Source organism: Electrophorus electricus, chromosome 14, assembly GCF_013358815.1.
Source record: "Electrophorus electricus isolate fEleEle1 chromosome 14, fEleEle1.pri, whole genome shotgun sequence".
Classification (NCBI taxonomy): domain Eukaryota; kingdom Metazoa; phylum Chordata; class Actinopteri; order Gymnotiformes; family Gymnotidae; genus Electrophorus; species Electrophorus electricus.
In genome coordinates, this window is record NC_049548.1 from 1,710,813 (window position 1) to 1,723,232 (window position 12,420).

Below are 12,420 nucleotides of genomic sequence, written 5' to 3' on the forward strand. Positions count from 1 at the left end.
TTTCTAATCCAACTAAATATTCCTCGCGTGTTATAATATGAATGCATAGTGAAAGTAAATGACAAGGATATAGTGTATTTTGTATTAAATGATTAGTAGTTGGCCGCATGGAAAATAGTCCAGATGATTTTCATATTTGGTACATGACAATTAAATAATGCTAGTAAAACATTTTTAAAATGGCTAATACCTGCAATATAATGACATTTAGCACAGGCAAATTTTATTAGCTTTCGTAGTCAGATCATCTCCCTAGAAATGGATACTACATGCTTTACGGAACTATTTGACAGTGTATAAAACAGAAGGAAGTTACGAGTGAAACACCAAAAAAAAAAAAAAAAAAAAAGACAACAACGACTATTTCCGACTAACCAGATAATGTCAAAGCTGTGCTCGCTTTATGTCGTTGAGTAATAACGTGCTTCACTCGCTTTCGCGGTTATGGTTAGGTACGATTAAATGGGGGTACAGAGAATTATAGTTAATTTTACGTAATTATCCGGAATATTGTGATAACTAGCCAGCTATCTGCGCCTCCTGTCTAACGCCTAGCTTGCGAGCTGGATACAACCACTGGATAGCTGATTTGTTATTGACAGGAATGCAGACTGAAAATGTTAACTTATCGTTCCCGAGTCAGATAGCAAAATATGAGTAGCCTAAATACGTTAGCTAGCCAGTTACGTTAACCTATCCGTCTTTGTATTGGGCGGTGGCTGGATTTCACAATTCTGTGTTTCGGAAACGGTTAGCTAACGCTCGCCTTGACCGTCATCTGGCAAAATGCCTGGTATGGTCGTGTTTGGTCGGCGATGGGGAATCGCCAGCGATGACCTTGTATTGCCAGGCGCCTTCGAAATCTTCATTCGACTTCTATGGTAAGAGATTGTTTACCTTTTTTTGACACGGGTGTCTTAGTTTCTGATGTGTATTTAAAGACTCGTCTGTTTCACAATGTATAAATATTTTATATTCGGGTGTATGGGAAAAAAAAAGTTACCTGTCAAAGATGCCACATTCCGTGCTTCTTTTCTCTTAGGTGGATTGGAACTTTAGTTCTGTATGCCACCCACAAAGGAAGGTTTGACTGCCATAGTGGAGCTGTTCTGCATGGCTACCTTGTTGTCCTTCTCATCCTGCTTGCGGTCATTATTTTATCTTTATGTGCAATTGTTTACATCAGTGCTCAAGGTAAGCATTATAAAATGGAAAACACTCATCTGACCCTATAGAGATAAGTGGGCGATAGTCAACATCACTTACTTTATCATATTCTTTTATCAAAGGAACCATAATGAATCCTGGTCCTCGTCGCTCTATGCCAGCTTTGGTGTATCTTCGTGCACTGCTTTATATCCCTGAGTTTGTTTGGGCATGTCTTGGAGCCATCTGGGTCTCAGATGACAGCAGGGGATGTGCACCAGCTGAAGTTGGTGTTGTAATTGGTGCTGTGGTTGCTAGGTAGGTTTAAATCAACTTATGTTGTCCAGCTTTTTAAAAAAAGAGGTGGATAAACAGCTTGGGATCAATTTGATGTTGTACCAGAGTCAAAAATCTGAAAGAGCCGTCATTAATTGAACCCTAAAAAATCGAGAATCCCATTAAGCATGAAACTTATGTATATCAGCAGCAATGAAGTATTCTTCATACTTCATCATGACCCATCACAGGTACTCAGTCTTGTCTTCTTTTCCAGCTGGATCATCCTGCTGTTCACAGTGGTGGGCGTGCTGATTGTGTTCGATCCACTGGGCAGCCTCCAATGGCGCACGCGGGCGGATGAGCCCTTGGGCCTGAGGGACCTGGAGAGCAGTCAGTCGTCGCAGCTGTTCGACAGGGCGCGCTCACTGGCGGCGCGCGTGTGGGAGTGCCGGCTGCGCCTGCTCTGCTGCTGCCTGCCGCAAGATGACAGCCACAGGGCGGCCTTTTCCAGCATCGCCCAGCTCTTCAGCGGCTTTTTCTCTGTGAGCCGAAAGACCAAAGCTGGACTTCTGCCTGCTGGACACTTTGGCTCATTTGTGTTTATCTCCTTGCATGGTGTCAGTGCCAATAATTGAGAGAACGGCTTGCATGCCATTTTTGGATTGCTTGCTTTCACTCTAAACGTCTTCCTTTTAGATTCAACTGAGCGATTGATTATCAAAGACAGAGCTATGGATTTTTTGTGGTAGTTAATTGTGTGTAGTCAGCTAACTGGCAGCGTTATCCTCTGTAGGACACAGATCTGGTACCCAGTGACATCGCTGCAGGCCTGACTCTTCTGCATCAGGAGCAGGATAAAATGGAGCAGTGCAGAGACCCTGATAATGTCTTGCCTCACAGTCCATCATCCCCCATAGTGAGTTTGCTTCAGTCACTGACCTAAGACACTGGATTAAACAGTTAACATTGTTTTAGTATGCAGACACCTCCTCTATCTGTACTTATAAAGGTATAACAAAAGGAATAAGATGGTTAGAATCTGAACATTTCCAATGGTAAAAGAAGGTATAGTCAACATCAGCGTAAGACAATAGTACAAAACACCCATCTTTGATAAGATTTTGTGATCCAGTGTGATTTGAGAGATTAATTGTAGCTATTCCTTTATGGTTGTCACAAGTACAGGGTAAATGTGATGCTATGTGATGCATACAGTGATGCTGTCTGGGTACAGAGAGAAGATCTGGAGTTGGAGCTTGAGAAAGCTGCACATTGCATGCAGTTTGCTGTAGCTGCCTATGGCTGGCCCATATATATCTACTCAAACCCTCTCACTGGATTGTGCAAACTTAGTGGTGACTGGTAAGCTTAAGGATAACCCGTATAATTTTTTGCCATGTTATTGCTGCTTTAGGTAACGTAATGCCTCCAGATGCTGACAAACTGATGATTGGTGATTGATCTGTTAATCAGCTGTAGGAACCGTAACGTGGAGTATGACCTGGTTGGAGGTGATAACCTTGGCTGCCATTTTAGCTCCATCCTGCACATGACGGGACTACAGTACAGAGACTTTATTCACATTAGCATTCACAATCAGGTACCAGGTCATGTTCCCCATCACAGGCATCCTCTGATCATTTCGATCCATTAATGTGGGCTTGAGTACTTTTGACTGTTCTGTAGATATATGAGATCCCATTCTTTGTTGCACTGGACCATAAAAGGGAGGCAGTTCTGGTTGCCGTGAGGGGAACACTGTCACTGAAGGTGAGTGGCCACTAGGTAAAATTAGTTTGGTGCTCAGGAGAATACCGAAGCTCTGCTGTTGTGCAGAACAACAGACACTGATTACCTAAAACTGTGTTTTGTCGTGTTTTTTTCCCTTTATGTTTTTCATATATATTTACTAATTAATTAATTCATTTAAGCATGGCAGTTTGTTGTTATTTCTTGTATCTTTCATTTTAATGTTGGGTGATTGTGTGCTATCATATGTATAGGACGTGTTGACAGACCTTTCTGCAGAGTGTGAGAACCTGCCTGTTCAAGGTGTGTCCGGAGCCTGCTATGCACACAAGGTCTGTGAAATCTCGGCTCTGTTGTGGCATGGCTTCCTTGTCATTGCAACTATTTGTCAGAATGTTTTGAGACTGCAGCATTGTTTCTCATCTCTTTTTAACAAATGTTTAATATTTATGCCTATTCATACCTTTATTACTGTGTTTAGGTGTACATTCACTTTTACTTGAGGTGTCTTCAGGCAGTAATGAAATCTTTATCTGGTTCACAGGGCATCTCTCATGCAGCTAACTATATCTACAAAAGACTGGTCAATGACGGCATCTTGAGCCAAGCTTTCAGCATTGCCCCGGTAAGTCTCATTTACTTGTCATTTTCATATTTCCACTCTCTGATTGGAAGTGAAACATGTGCCTGAAAAGTAAATGTGTGTGTGTGTGTGTGTGTGTGTGTGTGTGCATGCACAGGAGTACAGGCTGGTCATCACAGGTCACAGTCTTGGTGCAGGCACTGCCTCCCTGTTGGCAGTCCTCCTGCGTAGTGTGTATCCCACATTGCAGTGTTATGCTTTCTCACCACCAGGTGGCCTAATGAGGTACATTTGTGCATTTAGGAAGTCAACATTTGGAGTTATAGAATTTCATGGGTGGTGGGCTAAAATTTCACTATTTTTAGTTATGATGATGTTCTAGTCATAACCTTTGGGCGGTAGCATACTAGCAGGTAGGATGAGACTGAATTGAAGATACTGACACTTGAAATGTTGCAATATTCATTTTAATTGTAACATCTCCTTAGTAAAGCGCTTGCTGACTACTCCAAACAGTTTGTGATCTCTGTGGTTCTTGGAAAAGATCTTGTCCCCAGGTAAGAATTATGCATGTGCTCATCATGCATGTACTGATCCCCTTACTGAGTACTGCAGAAGAAAGAGTGCTCATGAATGCCAGATATTTTTAAAGCATGTATAATTAGGAGTGTTTCTAATTATAGATTTTTTTTTGGGGGGGGGGGGGGGGGGGGTATGGAATTTCTGTTTGTTTCACTTCCCTAAAATGACTTTCAAGGTTTTAAGGTTTCTCTTTCAATGCTTTTTTGTAGACTGAGCATTCCAAACATGGAAGATTTAAAGAGGAGGATACTGAAGATGGTATCTAACTGTTGTAAACCCAAGGTAAGAATTGTTTATTATTTGTTATCCTTACTATTTTTTAAGTACTAAATAAATAAGTACTATTTAAATACTAATTCTACTTATTTTTGTTAATTTTTTCCTCTCCTGTCACTCCCTAGTACAAGATTCTCTTGCATGGCTGCTGGTATGAGGTGTTTGGGGGAACCCCAGATGACTTCCCCACAGAAATGGAGAGTCGGAGGGAGGAAGCACTGAGCCAGCCTTTGCTCGGTGAGGAGAGCCTGTTGGTACATGGCTCCACCTCCTATCAGAGCCTATCATCCGATGACTCACCTGGCCATGCCAAACACCTGCCCCTCTACCTGCCAGGACGCATCATGTACATCACAGAGGATGGGCCCTCGCGCAGGTCAGAGACACGCCAACTCTCAGCCATTTAGCGCGAATGGAATCACTTTGTCTCAGAAAATAACTAACGCCCAAATATGTACATAAAAAGAGTAATTCTTTGATGGTTGCAGATCATGGAAGGAAAGATTCTAAAAGTGTAGACCTTACATATTTTTTCACATTCTGGTCTGCATTGTGGAAAGCTACCTGTCAGTGTCTAGCAGAGTTGGACATCCCACTGAGGAATGTCCCCTTGTCAGAACTGTCCCTGTTAAATAAAAAAAAACACAAACATTTAAACCATGTTAAAATGTACATCTGATTTGAAATCCACCCTTGCTGTGTTCATGGGCCCTGAAATTCTCTCTCTGCTTTCTTGCTTTGCTGCTGTCTGCCACCACCATGGGCCTTGTGCTAAAACTACGAAACCCAGGCCGTGCTTCTCACAAGTGCGCTACCGTGCCGAGTGGTCCAGCGAGGTGGCGTTTGGCAGCGTGCTGATCAGTCCACGCATGCTTACTGACCACATGCCTGATGTGGTGCTCCATGCCCTGCGCAGCCTCACCAGCAACCGCGCCTTCTCCCTCTGCCCCTCCACCCTCAGCAACAGTCACCTGAACGTCATCTGAGCTCCTGCCACCTGGAGCATGGCTCCTGGACTGCCCGTGGCGGCAAACACACAGGAAACGCCATTTAGGACTCCTCTGCTGGCACCAACCTTCAAGAGCTGTTCAACTCTTCCTGGTTTTATTTATAGATGTATATTTTTTAATTTGCTGTTATGGTGCCGGCTTCTTCGAATCATATCACACCACCTATTGCACTGTCAAAGTCTAGTGTGCATTATTTAACAGCAGTGCGCTGGGAAGTTTACATTGTTAGCAGTCTTTGCTAATTCATATATGGACTAAAGAAAGAAGGTAACAAGGGAAAGAAACATCAGTAGCTTTGTATTAGTGGTGTCCTGCTTTATTCTTTGTGTTTTGAAAATCAGGGTGAATAAGGCCAATGCCTAGCCATTGGATGAGTGAAGCCTGGTTTGAGTTCAGAGCAACTCCTTTGCCTGTGAAACAGTAGTTTTGATGCATGGTACAAAGCAGTCAGCTTGCATGAGAAGATTTGAGTAAGTCAGCTCATTTAGTATATCGACTTTTCCCATAACGTTTTTTTTTTTGTCTTCTCATAAGTAATAAATGTTAATGAAAATGGTGCCAGTCCAGTTTCTACCATTATGATTTAATATCTGATAAAAACAGTTCAATGATACAGAAAGTACATTTCTGAGTCCTTCATTGCTTAATTATTTAATAAAATATTGATAGGTGAAGTGTTTCTCTGAGTACTTTAGAAGGCCATTTAGAAGCAATAGCCACAGGAGTTTCCAACATGCATTTATCTTTTTTTCTCCTAGTTACTAAACAAGGCATAGGAATATTGCAAGAAATTACATCATTTAGACGTTTTTATTGAAGCAGGGACGTATTTAGCTACTAATAATCTAATGGTTGTTTTGTCTGTCATTTTCATATCCAACTTTATTCAACTTGTTGACTGCTTCGGATAATTAGGAGCAAATGACTAAGGCTTGTGGTTTTTAAAAATTTTTTTTTATCTGATTAGTTAAACTGGCGCATAGTAGAATATCTCCGAATGATAGAAGAATAAGAGAAATGGTTGTGATTGGAAAAAAAAAAAAAAAAACTAAACCAAATAACAGGGATTGCATTTTTTCCCTCCCGTCCCACATTTAGAAAGTGACGTCACGTGACGGACTAGTCAACAACTTGTGTGAGGAGTAGTTGGAACAACTGGAGCCGCAGAGTTGTCGCTGTCAAACAGCAGTGTCCGAAGACGGAGCCGGTCTGGGCAGCCTTATCTTTATTTTCAGAACTTTCGTCAACGGATCCAGCACTTGGAGTCACTTTTGTTGCGAAGTACGCGCAGAAGCGGGACGGTTGCATGGCTAGCGCGCTAGCTGGCTAACCTAAGTCGTGAGCTAGCTAGCGTTAGCCAGGTTAGCTAACTAGGTTAGCTGGGTTAGCTAACCTGTACTTCCACAGTCAGTCAGACAGTCGGACAACTGAGAGGAAAATGGAGCTGGATGACGGAGTTCTTTATCAGGAGGAGGCAGGTTCATCCGCGATGATGTCCGAGCGGGTGTCCGGCTTGGCCAGCTCCGTCTACCGAGAGTTCGAGCGGATGATCGGGACGTACGACGAGGACGTGGTTAAAGAGCTCATGCCCCTCGTCGTCGCCGTTCTGGAGAACCTGGACTCGGTGCTCGCGCAGAACCAGGAGCACGAGGTGGAGCTCGAGCTGCTGAAGGAGGACAACGAGCAGCTGCTCACTCAGTACGAACGGGAGAAGGCGCTGAGGAAAGGCGCTGAGGAGGTGGGCGCCGTGGATCTCCGCGAGCTTTACGATTAGGTAGCTCGGTGAAAATAATGGCAAAGCTAGGCCACCTGAGCCAGAGTTGTTCGCTGTCATATCTGTAACTAGGGCACGGCTGTGCTTTAAACTAATACTCTGCGGACTGAGATTCAAGTTCAGGTTGCAAACTTTTTTCTTTTTTTTTGGTTGTTGAGGGGGGTCCTCTTATGCACGTGAATTACAGAAACACAACCCAACGTAATGCTTAATTGTATCTCGCGGGACGGTCTTCTTTAAGGCCACTTGCCCCTCAACAAGTTGTTGTTTTCAGATTTTGAAAAAAACAAACTAATGGTGTTATGACAACGTGAAAATTCCAGTTGTCATGTTAATGGTGTGAATAAGAGCTGTAAAGTCCCTTGTAATTTCCCCCAGAACGTGCCAAGTCATGTTTTGATGAAAAGGGAACTATTCCAGCTCTGTTAGCATGTGAATGTTAAACATGAAAAGACACAACCACAGAATAAGACCGCGTCACTTTTGCAGATACAGCTGAAAGTGAGGATGATTCTTGTAGAAGAAGCTGTCTTCTAGCGTGCGCTGCTCTGGCATAACACGTGAGGCTGCAGAATCTGGCTTCTCAAATGTAATGGGGAAACGGAAAAATTTGTTTTTAGAATGTGTATGGAGTCAGGGTGTATCCCTCAGTCTTGCCTAGTGAGACTCGGTACACATACTGTGTACAAAAGAAGAAAATATTCATATAAATGTACGAGAAACATTATAGTTTAGTTTCTATCATTATTATTATTATTATTATTATGTTATCATGGTATGTTCTCTAAAAGTCCTAATGCGCGTAAAATTTTTGATAAGCACGTTAAAAGACTTGTACCATTAACTTTACTATTCAGTGAAACTTAACAAAGTGTAGTTCATGACATTATGATGCTTACTATCAAATGAATTAAGTTTAATACCCCCAGGACTGCTGAGCTTGTCCTGTGCCTGGTAAGGTGTCATAGCTTTCAATGCCACTCCATTATGCTACGCCATTCTCTGTTAAAGCTTTTTGAAAGTAATTGTAAGGTTGTTTGAGAATACTTTAGGGACAGGATTTTTTTCCTTGCTACGTTGAAATGCTTATGAAAAAAATGCGTAAACAGCACCCTCAGTCCTGCATCATAAATCTGTAGTAGTTTCAAACCATGCTTAATTTGGGTCACGATGGCTGGCCCACATTGTCACGACACATCGTTATCTGGAGAATGTGAAGTGGAACAGGGAGAAGCGTGCAGTCATTCAGGTCAGTCCCAGCAAGGCCTCCCTAAGCTCAGCCTCCATGCTGAACTGCCTTCCAGCCACTGCAGCTCAACAGTCACTTGCTTGTTCCTAAACCCACAGGGACACGGCGATCCACAGAGGCACACACAGGATCCCCCGCCTTCCTTCTGTGTCTGCTTCCCTTGTCCTCCTTTGTATGCCTGGCCTTCTGCGTGACGGCAGCCGCCAAGTGAAAGTGCTCCCCTTCCATCAAAAGCCAGGCTAACTTTCAGGTCATGTGACCTTTTTGTTTGCACCAACTGAAGTGAACAGCTGCCCTGCGTACTTCTGTACCTCTGGGCTTTGTTTCGAGCTGTCTTGGTTTGCCAGTGGATTAGAGTCCTGAGCATTAATGCCAGGAGCAGTGGTATGAACCATTTCTTGTCCGCCTGCTGGATTTTGTGAATAACAGAGAAATGTCAAGCACACACCAGTTAGTGTGAAACTAGGAGATGTTATGTTTAGTTATAAAGTAGTAAGTCTGCTTCTTTATAGCAGTGTGACACTGATATTAACCATGTCAAAAATGAGACTGATTATCTGCAAACTCTTGTTCTTTTTGTTATCTTTATTGAACAAAACATGTGGTAAGCTACATGGTCTAAGAATGTGGTGTTGTTTGAGTCATTTCACATCTTTATAATATCTGTAGTGAGTTTAGCCTCTCTCTCTCATACATATATACACTGCTTGGCCAAAAAAAAGGTCATACAATAAAATTTAGTTGGATCGCCTTTAGCTTTGATTATGGCACACATTTGCTGTGGCATCATTTTCACAAGCTTCTGCAATGTCAGAACATTTATTTCTGTCCAGAGTTGCATTAATTTTTCCCCAAGATCTTGTATGGATGATTGGAAATTTGGACCACTGCACAAAGTCTTCTCCAGCACATCCCAAAGATTCTCAATGGGGTTCAGGTCTGGACTCTGTGGTGGCCAAACCATGTGTGAAAAATGATGTCTCATGCTCCCTGAACCACTCTTTCCCAATTTGAGCCTGATGAATCCGGGCATTGTCATCTTGGAATATGCCCGTGCCATCTGGGAAGAAAAAATCCATTGATGGAATAACCTGGTCGTTCAGTATATTCAGGTAGTCAGTGGACCTCATTCTTTGGGTCCATAACGTTGTTGAGCCTAGACTTGACCAACTGCAGCAACCCCGGATCATAGCACTTCCCCCACAGGCTTGTACGGTAGGCACTAGGCATAATGGGAGCATCACTTCAGCCGCCTCTCTTCTTATCCTGATGCGCCCATCACTCTGGAACAGGGTACATCTGGGCTCATCAGACCTTCTTCCATTGCTCCAGAGTCCAATCTTTATGCTCCCTAGCAAATTTAAGCCATTTTTGCCGGTTAGCCTCACTAACAAGTGGTTTTCTTAAGGCTACACAGCTGTTAAGTCCCAATCCCTTGAGTTCCCTTTGCATTGTGTGTGTGGAAATGCTCTTACTTTCACTATTTAACATATCCCTGAGTTCTACTGTTGTTTTTCTACGATTTGATTTCACCACACGTTTAAGTGATCGCCGATCACGATCATTCAAGATTTTTTTCCACCCAGATTCTTTCCTCGAAGATGATGTTTCCCCACTGTCCTTCCACTTTTTGATAATGCGTTGGACAGTTCTTAACACGATTTTAGTAGTTTCAGCAATCTCATTAGATGTTTTCTCTGCTTGATGCATGCCAATAATTTGACCCTTCTGAAACAGATTAACATCTTTTCCACAACCACAGGATGTGTCTTTTGACATGGTTGTTTAACAAATGAGAAGCTAGTTACTGCATCAGTTAGGGTTAAATAACTTGTTGCCAGTTGAAACATAATCACCCATACAGTAATTATCCAATGGGAGGCTCTTACCTATTTGCTTAGTTAAATCCAGGTGGTAACCTTTTTTGGCCTGTGTGTGTGTGTGTGTGTGTGTGTGTGTGTGTGTGTATTTTTCTATCTGTCCATCTATATATATATATATATATATATATATATATATATATATATAGATAGATAGATAGATAGATAGATAGATAGATAGATAGATAGATAGATAGATAGATAGATAGATAGATAGATAGATAGATAGATATAGATAGATAGATCGATAGATATAGATCTATAGATATATCTATCTATATATATATAGATATAGATATATAATATATGCATGCACTTTTGTGGTTCTTTCTTTTCTTGATCACCTGATATTAGTACTGGCCTAAATACAATTTACAGGCTTCAAATGCTCACTGAAGTTTCCTAACACATCCAAATATTCAATACATGTGTATGAATACTTGTTTAGGAACACTGTTAAATTGTAATACACAGGATAAGGTGGAAAATATCCTCTGCCAGACCATTAGAGTTTCACATATGGCGCAACCCTCTCGCTTCAGAATAGACACCACAACAAGCTCCCTTAGCCTGTGTTTCACCTAATAAAGCCCACGAGACCTCCAAAAGGCTCACCAGAGAGGCTCCAGTTCACTTTTAAACCAATCCAATACAAAACCTCTTTAGACATTAACCCACATTGGTCTTCCTGGTGACTAAGGCTGTACACAGCCCCAGTCATATTTAATATGAACCATAATGTTAGAATAAGTTTGTTCATTTTTATAGTTCAAAGTATATCTGGTATATCCTGTAATCCTAGGCTAACTGCAAAGTAAATCTGTAGATACTGCAACTGAAGCAAATGGCTGATTACCAAAAATACAAATAAAAATACAACACTGTGGGGCTTTGTTTTTGTTTTTGTATTTTTAAATCACTATTACAAGGTTACCAAACCTTGTATGAAATATCAAGTGATGCATTTAAATGTTGCAAGTTTCAGATAACCACAAATTATTTCAGTGATGAAGAGTAGTCATTCCTTTACTGAAGTAAGCAGTTGTGCTTGTTTTGCAGCTTATAAATATAACTGACAGAAAAATTCACAAGTGCTCTACAAAACATATTACACCTTTATAATCTTGCCTGCTGATTAACAGTACTGCTTGCAGAGACCCTTGTTTAATGGCTAGTTCATTAATGATAAAGTGCCTGCTTGCTCACTTCTGAGCAATCTTTGCAAGAATATAAATATTCAATGATTTATAATTGGTTATGTGCAGTCTTAAACACAGAATAATTGATAACACAACATGTCTGTGCCAAGTGCAGTCTGCAGTTGACTGAGACTGAGAGGAAATGTCAAGGAAGGGCCAGGAATGTGCTGGGGACCAGAGCTTCCTGGACCCCTTTCTGCAGTCAGGATATTTCTTAGACTGCTTTTTCTTCTCTCTCTTCCTGTGGTTACATCACAGGGTCACTGGGTCATCTTTTCGAGTGACTGAAAAGATTCCCAGGATGTGTTACTGAACCCTGATTTCACACCCTTGTTTCACTAATGTATGTCTGTGTTGCTTTACATTTCTGTGTCTAAATGTAGTTCTGTATTTAGTAATTTTTCTGTAACACGGTTTAGTGCTAACCAATATCCTGCCTGTTGTCACCCTATTAAACTCTAACCTCTAACTAACAATTTATATTTTTTTCTGTCTTTCGTATTTCCTGTTATATACGTTCCTATATCTCCTTTTAAACACAAACAATATCCCAGTGAAATGTTACCTGCAGCTGTTACCAGTAGACACTGGATTTGTAAACTGTGGGGTACACCTAGAAAGAGAACCCGTGATGTGGGCACTAATAAGAAGCGTTTAAATTGTGGTGCAAGTTCATAATCTGTTAATTTCCTT

At 41.6% G+C, this 12,420-nt stretch overlaps 2 protein-coding genes across 7 annotated transcripts in view; both read left to right on the forward strand.

The window, feature by feature from the left end:
- Window positions 1–344: 344 nt before the first annotated feature.
- On the forward strand, window positions 345–6,182 carry daglb (diacylglycerol lipase, beta). The gene is made up of 15 exons (XM_026999641.2): window positions 345–881; window positions 1,043–1,194; window positions 1,290–1,464; window positions 1,700–1,967; window positions 2,219–2,341; window positions 2,660–2,787; window positions 2,899–3,025; window positions 3,112–3,195; window positions 3,429–3,506; window positions 3,719–3,799; window positions 3,915–4,042; window positions 4,246–4,314; window positions 4,549–4,621; window positions 4,741–4,991; window positions 5,406–6,182. The coding sequence occupies exons 1-15, from the start codon at window positions 787–789 to the stop codon at window positions 5,599–5,601; spliced, it is 2,028 nt and encodes a 675-aa protein (XP_026855442.2). The 5' UTR covers window positions 345–786; the 3' UTR covers window positions 5,602–6,182.
- A 563-nt stretch (window positions 6,183–6,745) lies between these two features.
- Window positions 6,746–12,420, forward strand: part of spag9b (sperm associated antigen 9b) — a 30,143-nt gene continuing 24,468 nt past the window's right edge. For 3 of the 6 annotated variants that reach the window (XM_026999633.2, XM_026999635.2, XM_026999636.2), the window contains exon 1: window positions 6,746–7,363. In XM_026999633.2, coding sequence (XP_026855434.2) covers window positions 7,064–7,363 — 300 coding nt within the window. In that variant the 5' untranslated portion in view covers window positions 6,746–7,063. The remainder of the gene's footprint in view (window positions 7,364–12,420) is intronic. The other 3 variants (XM_026999637.2, XM_026999639.2, XM_026999638.2) reach the window with 2 other exon arrangements.

Bases quoted from the DNA above. Each gene is read 5' to 3' on its own strand.
- daglb (XM_026999641.2), top strand. From the start codon at position 787: ATGCCTGGTATGGTCGTGTTTGGTCGGCGATGGGGAATCGCCAGCGAT. The intron at 2,342-2,659 runs GTGAGTTTGCTT...GTCTGGGTACAG, and splicing joins ACAGTCCATCATCCCCCATA to AGAGAAGATCTGGAGTTGGA. The intron at 2,788-2,898 runs GTAAGCTTAAGG...TCTGTTAATCAG, and splicing joins TGCAAACTTAGTGGTGACTG to CTGTAGGAACCGTAACGTGG.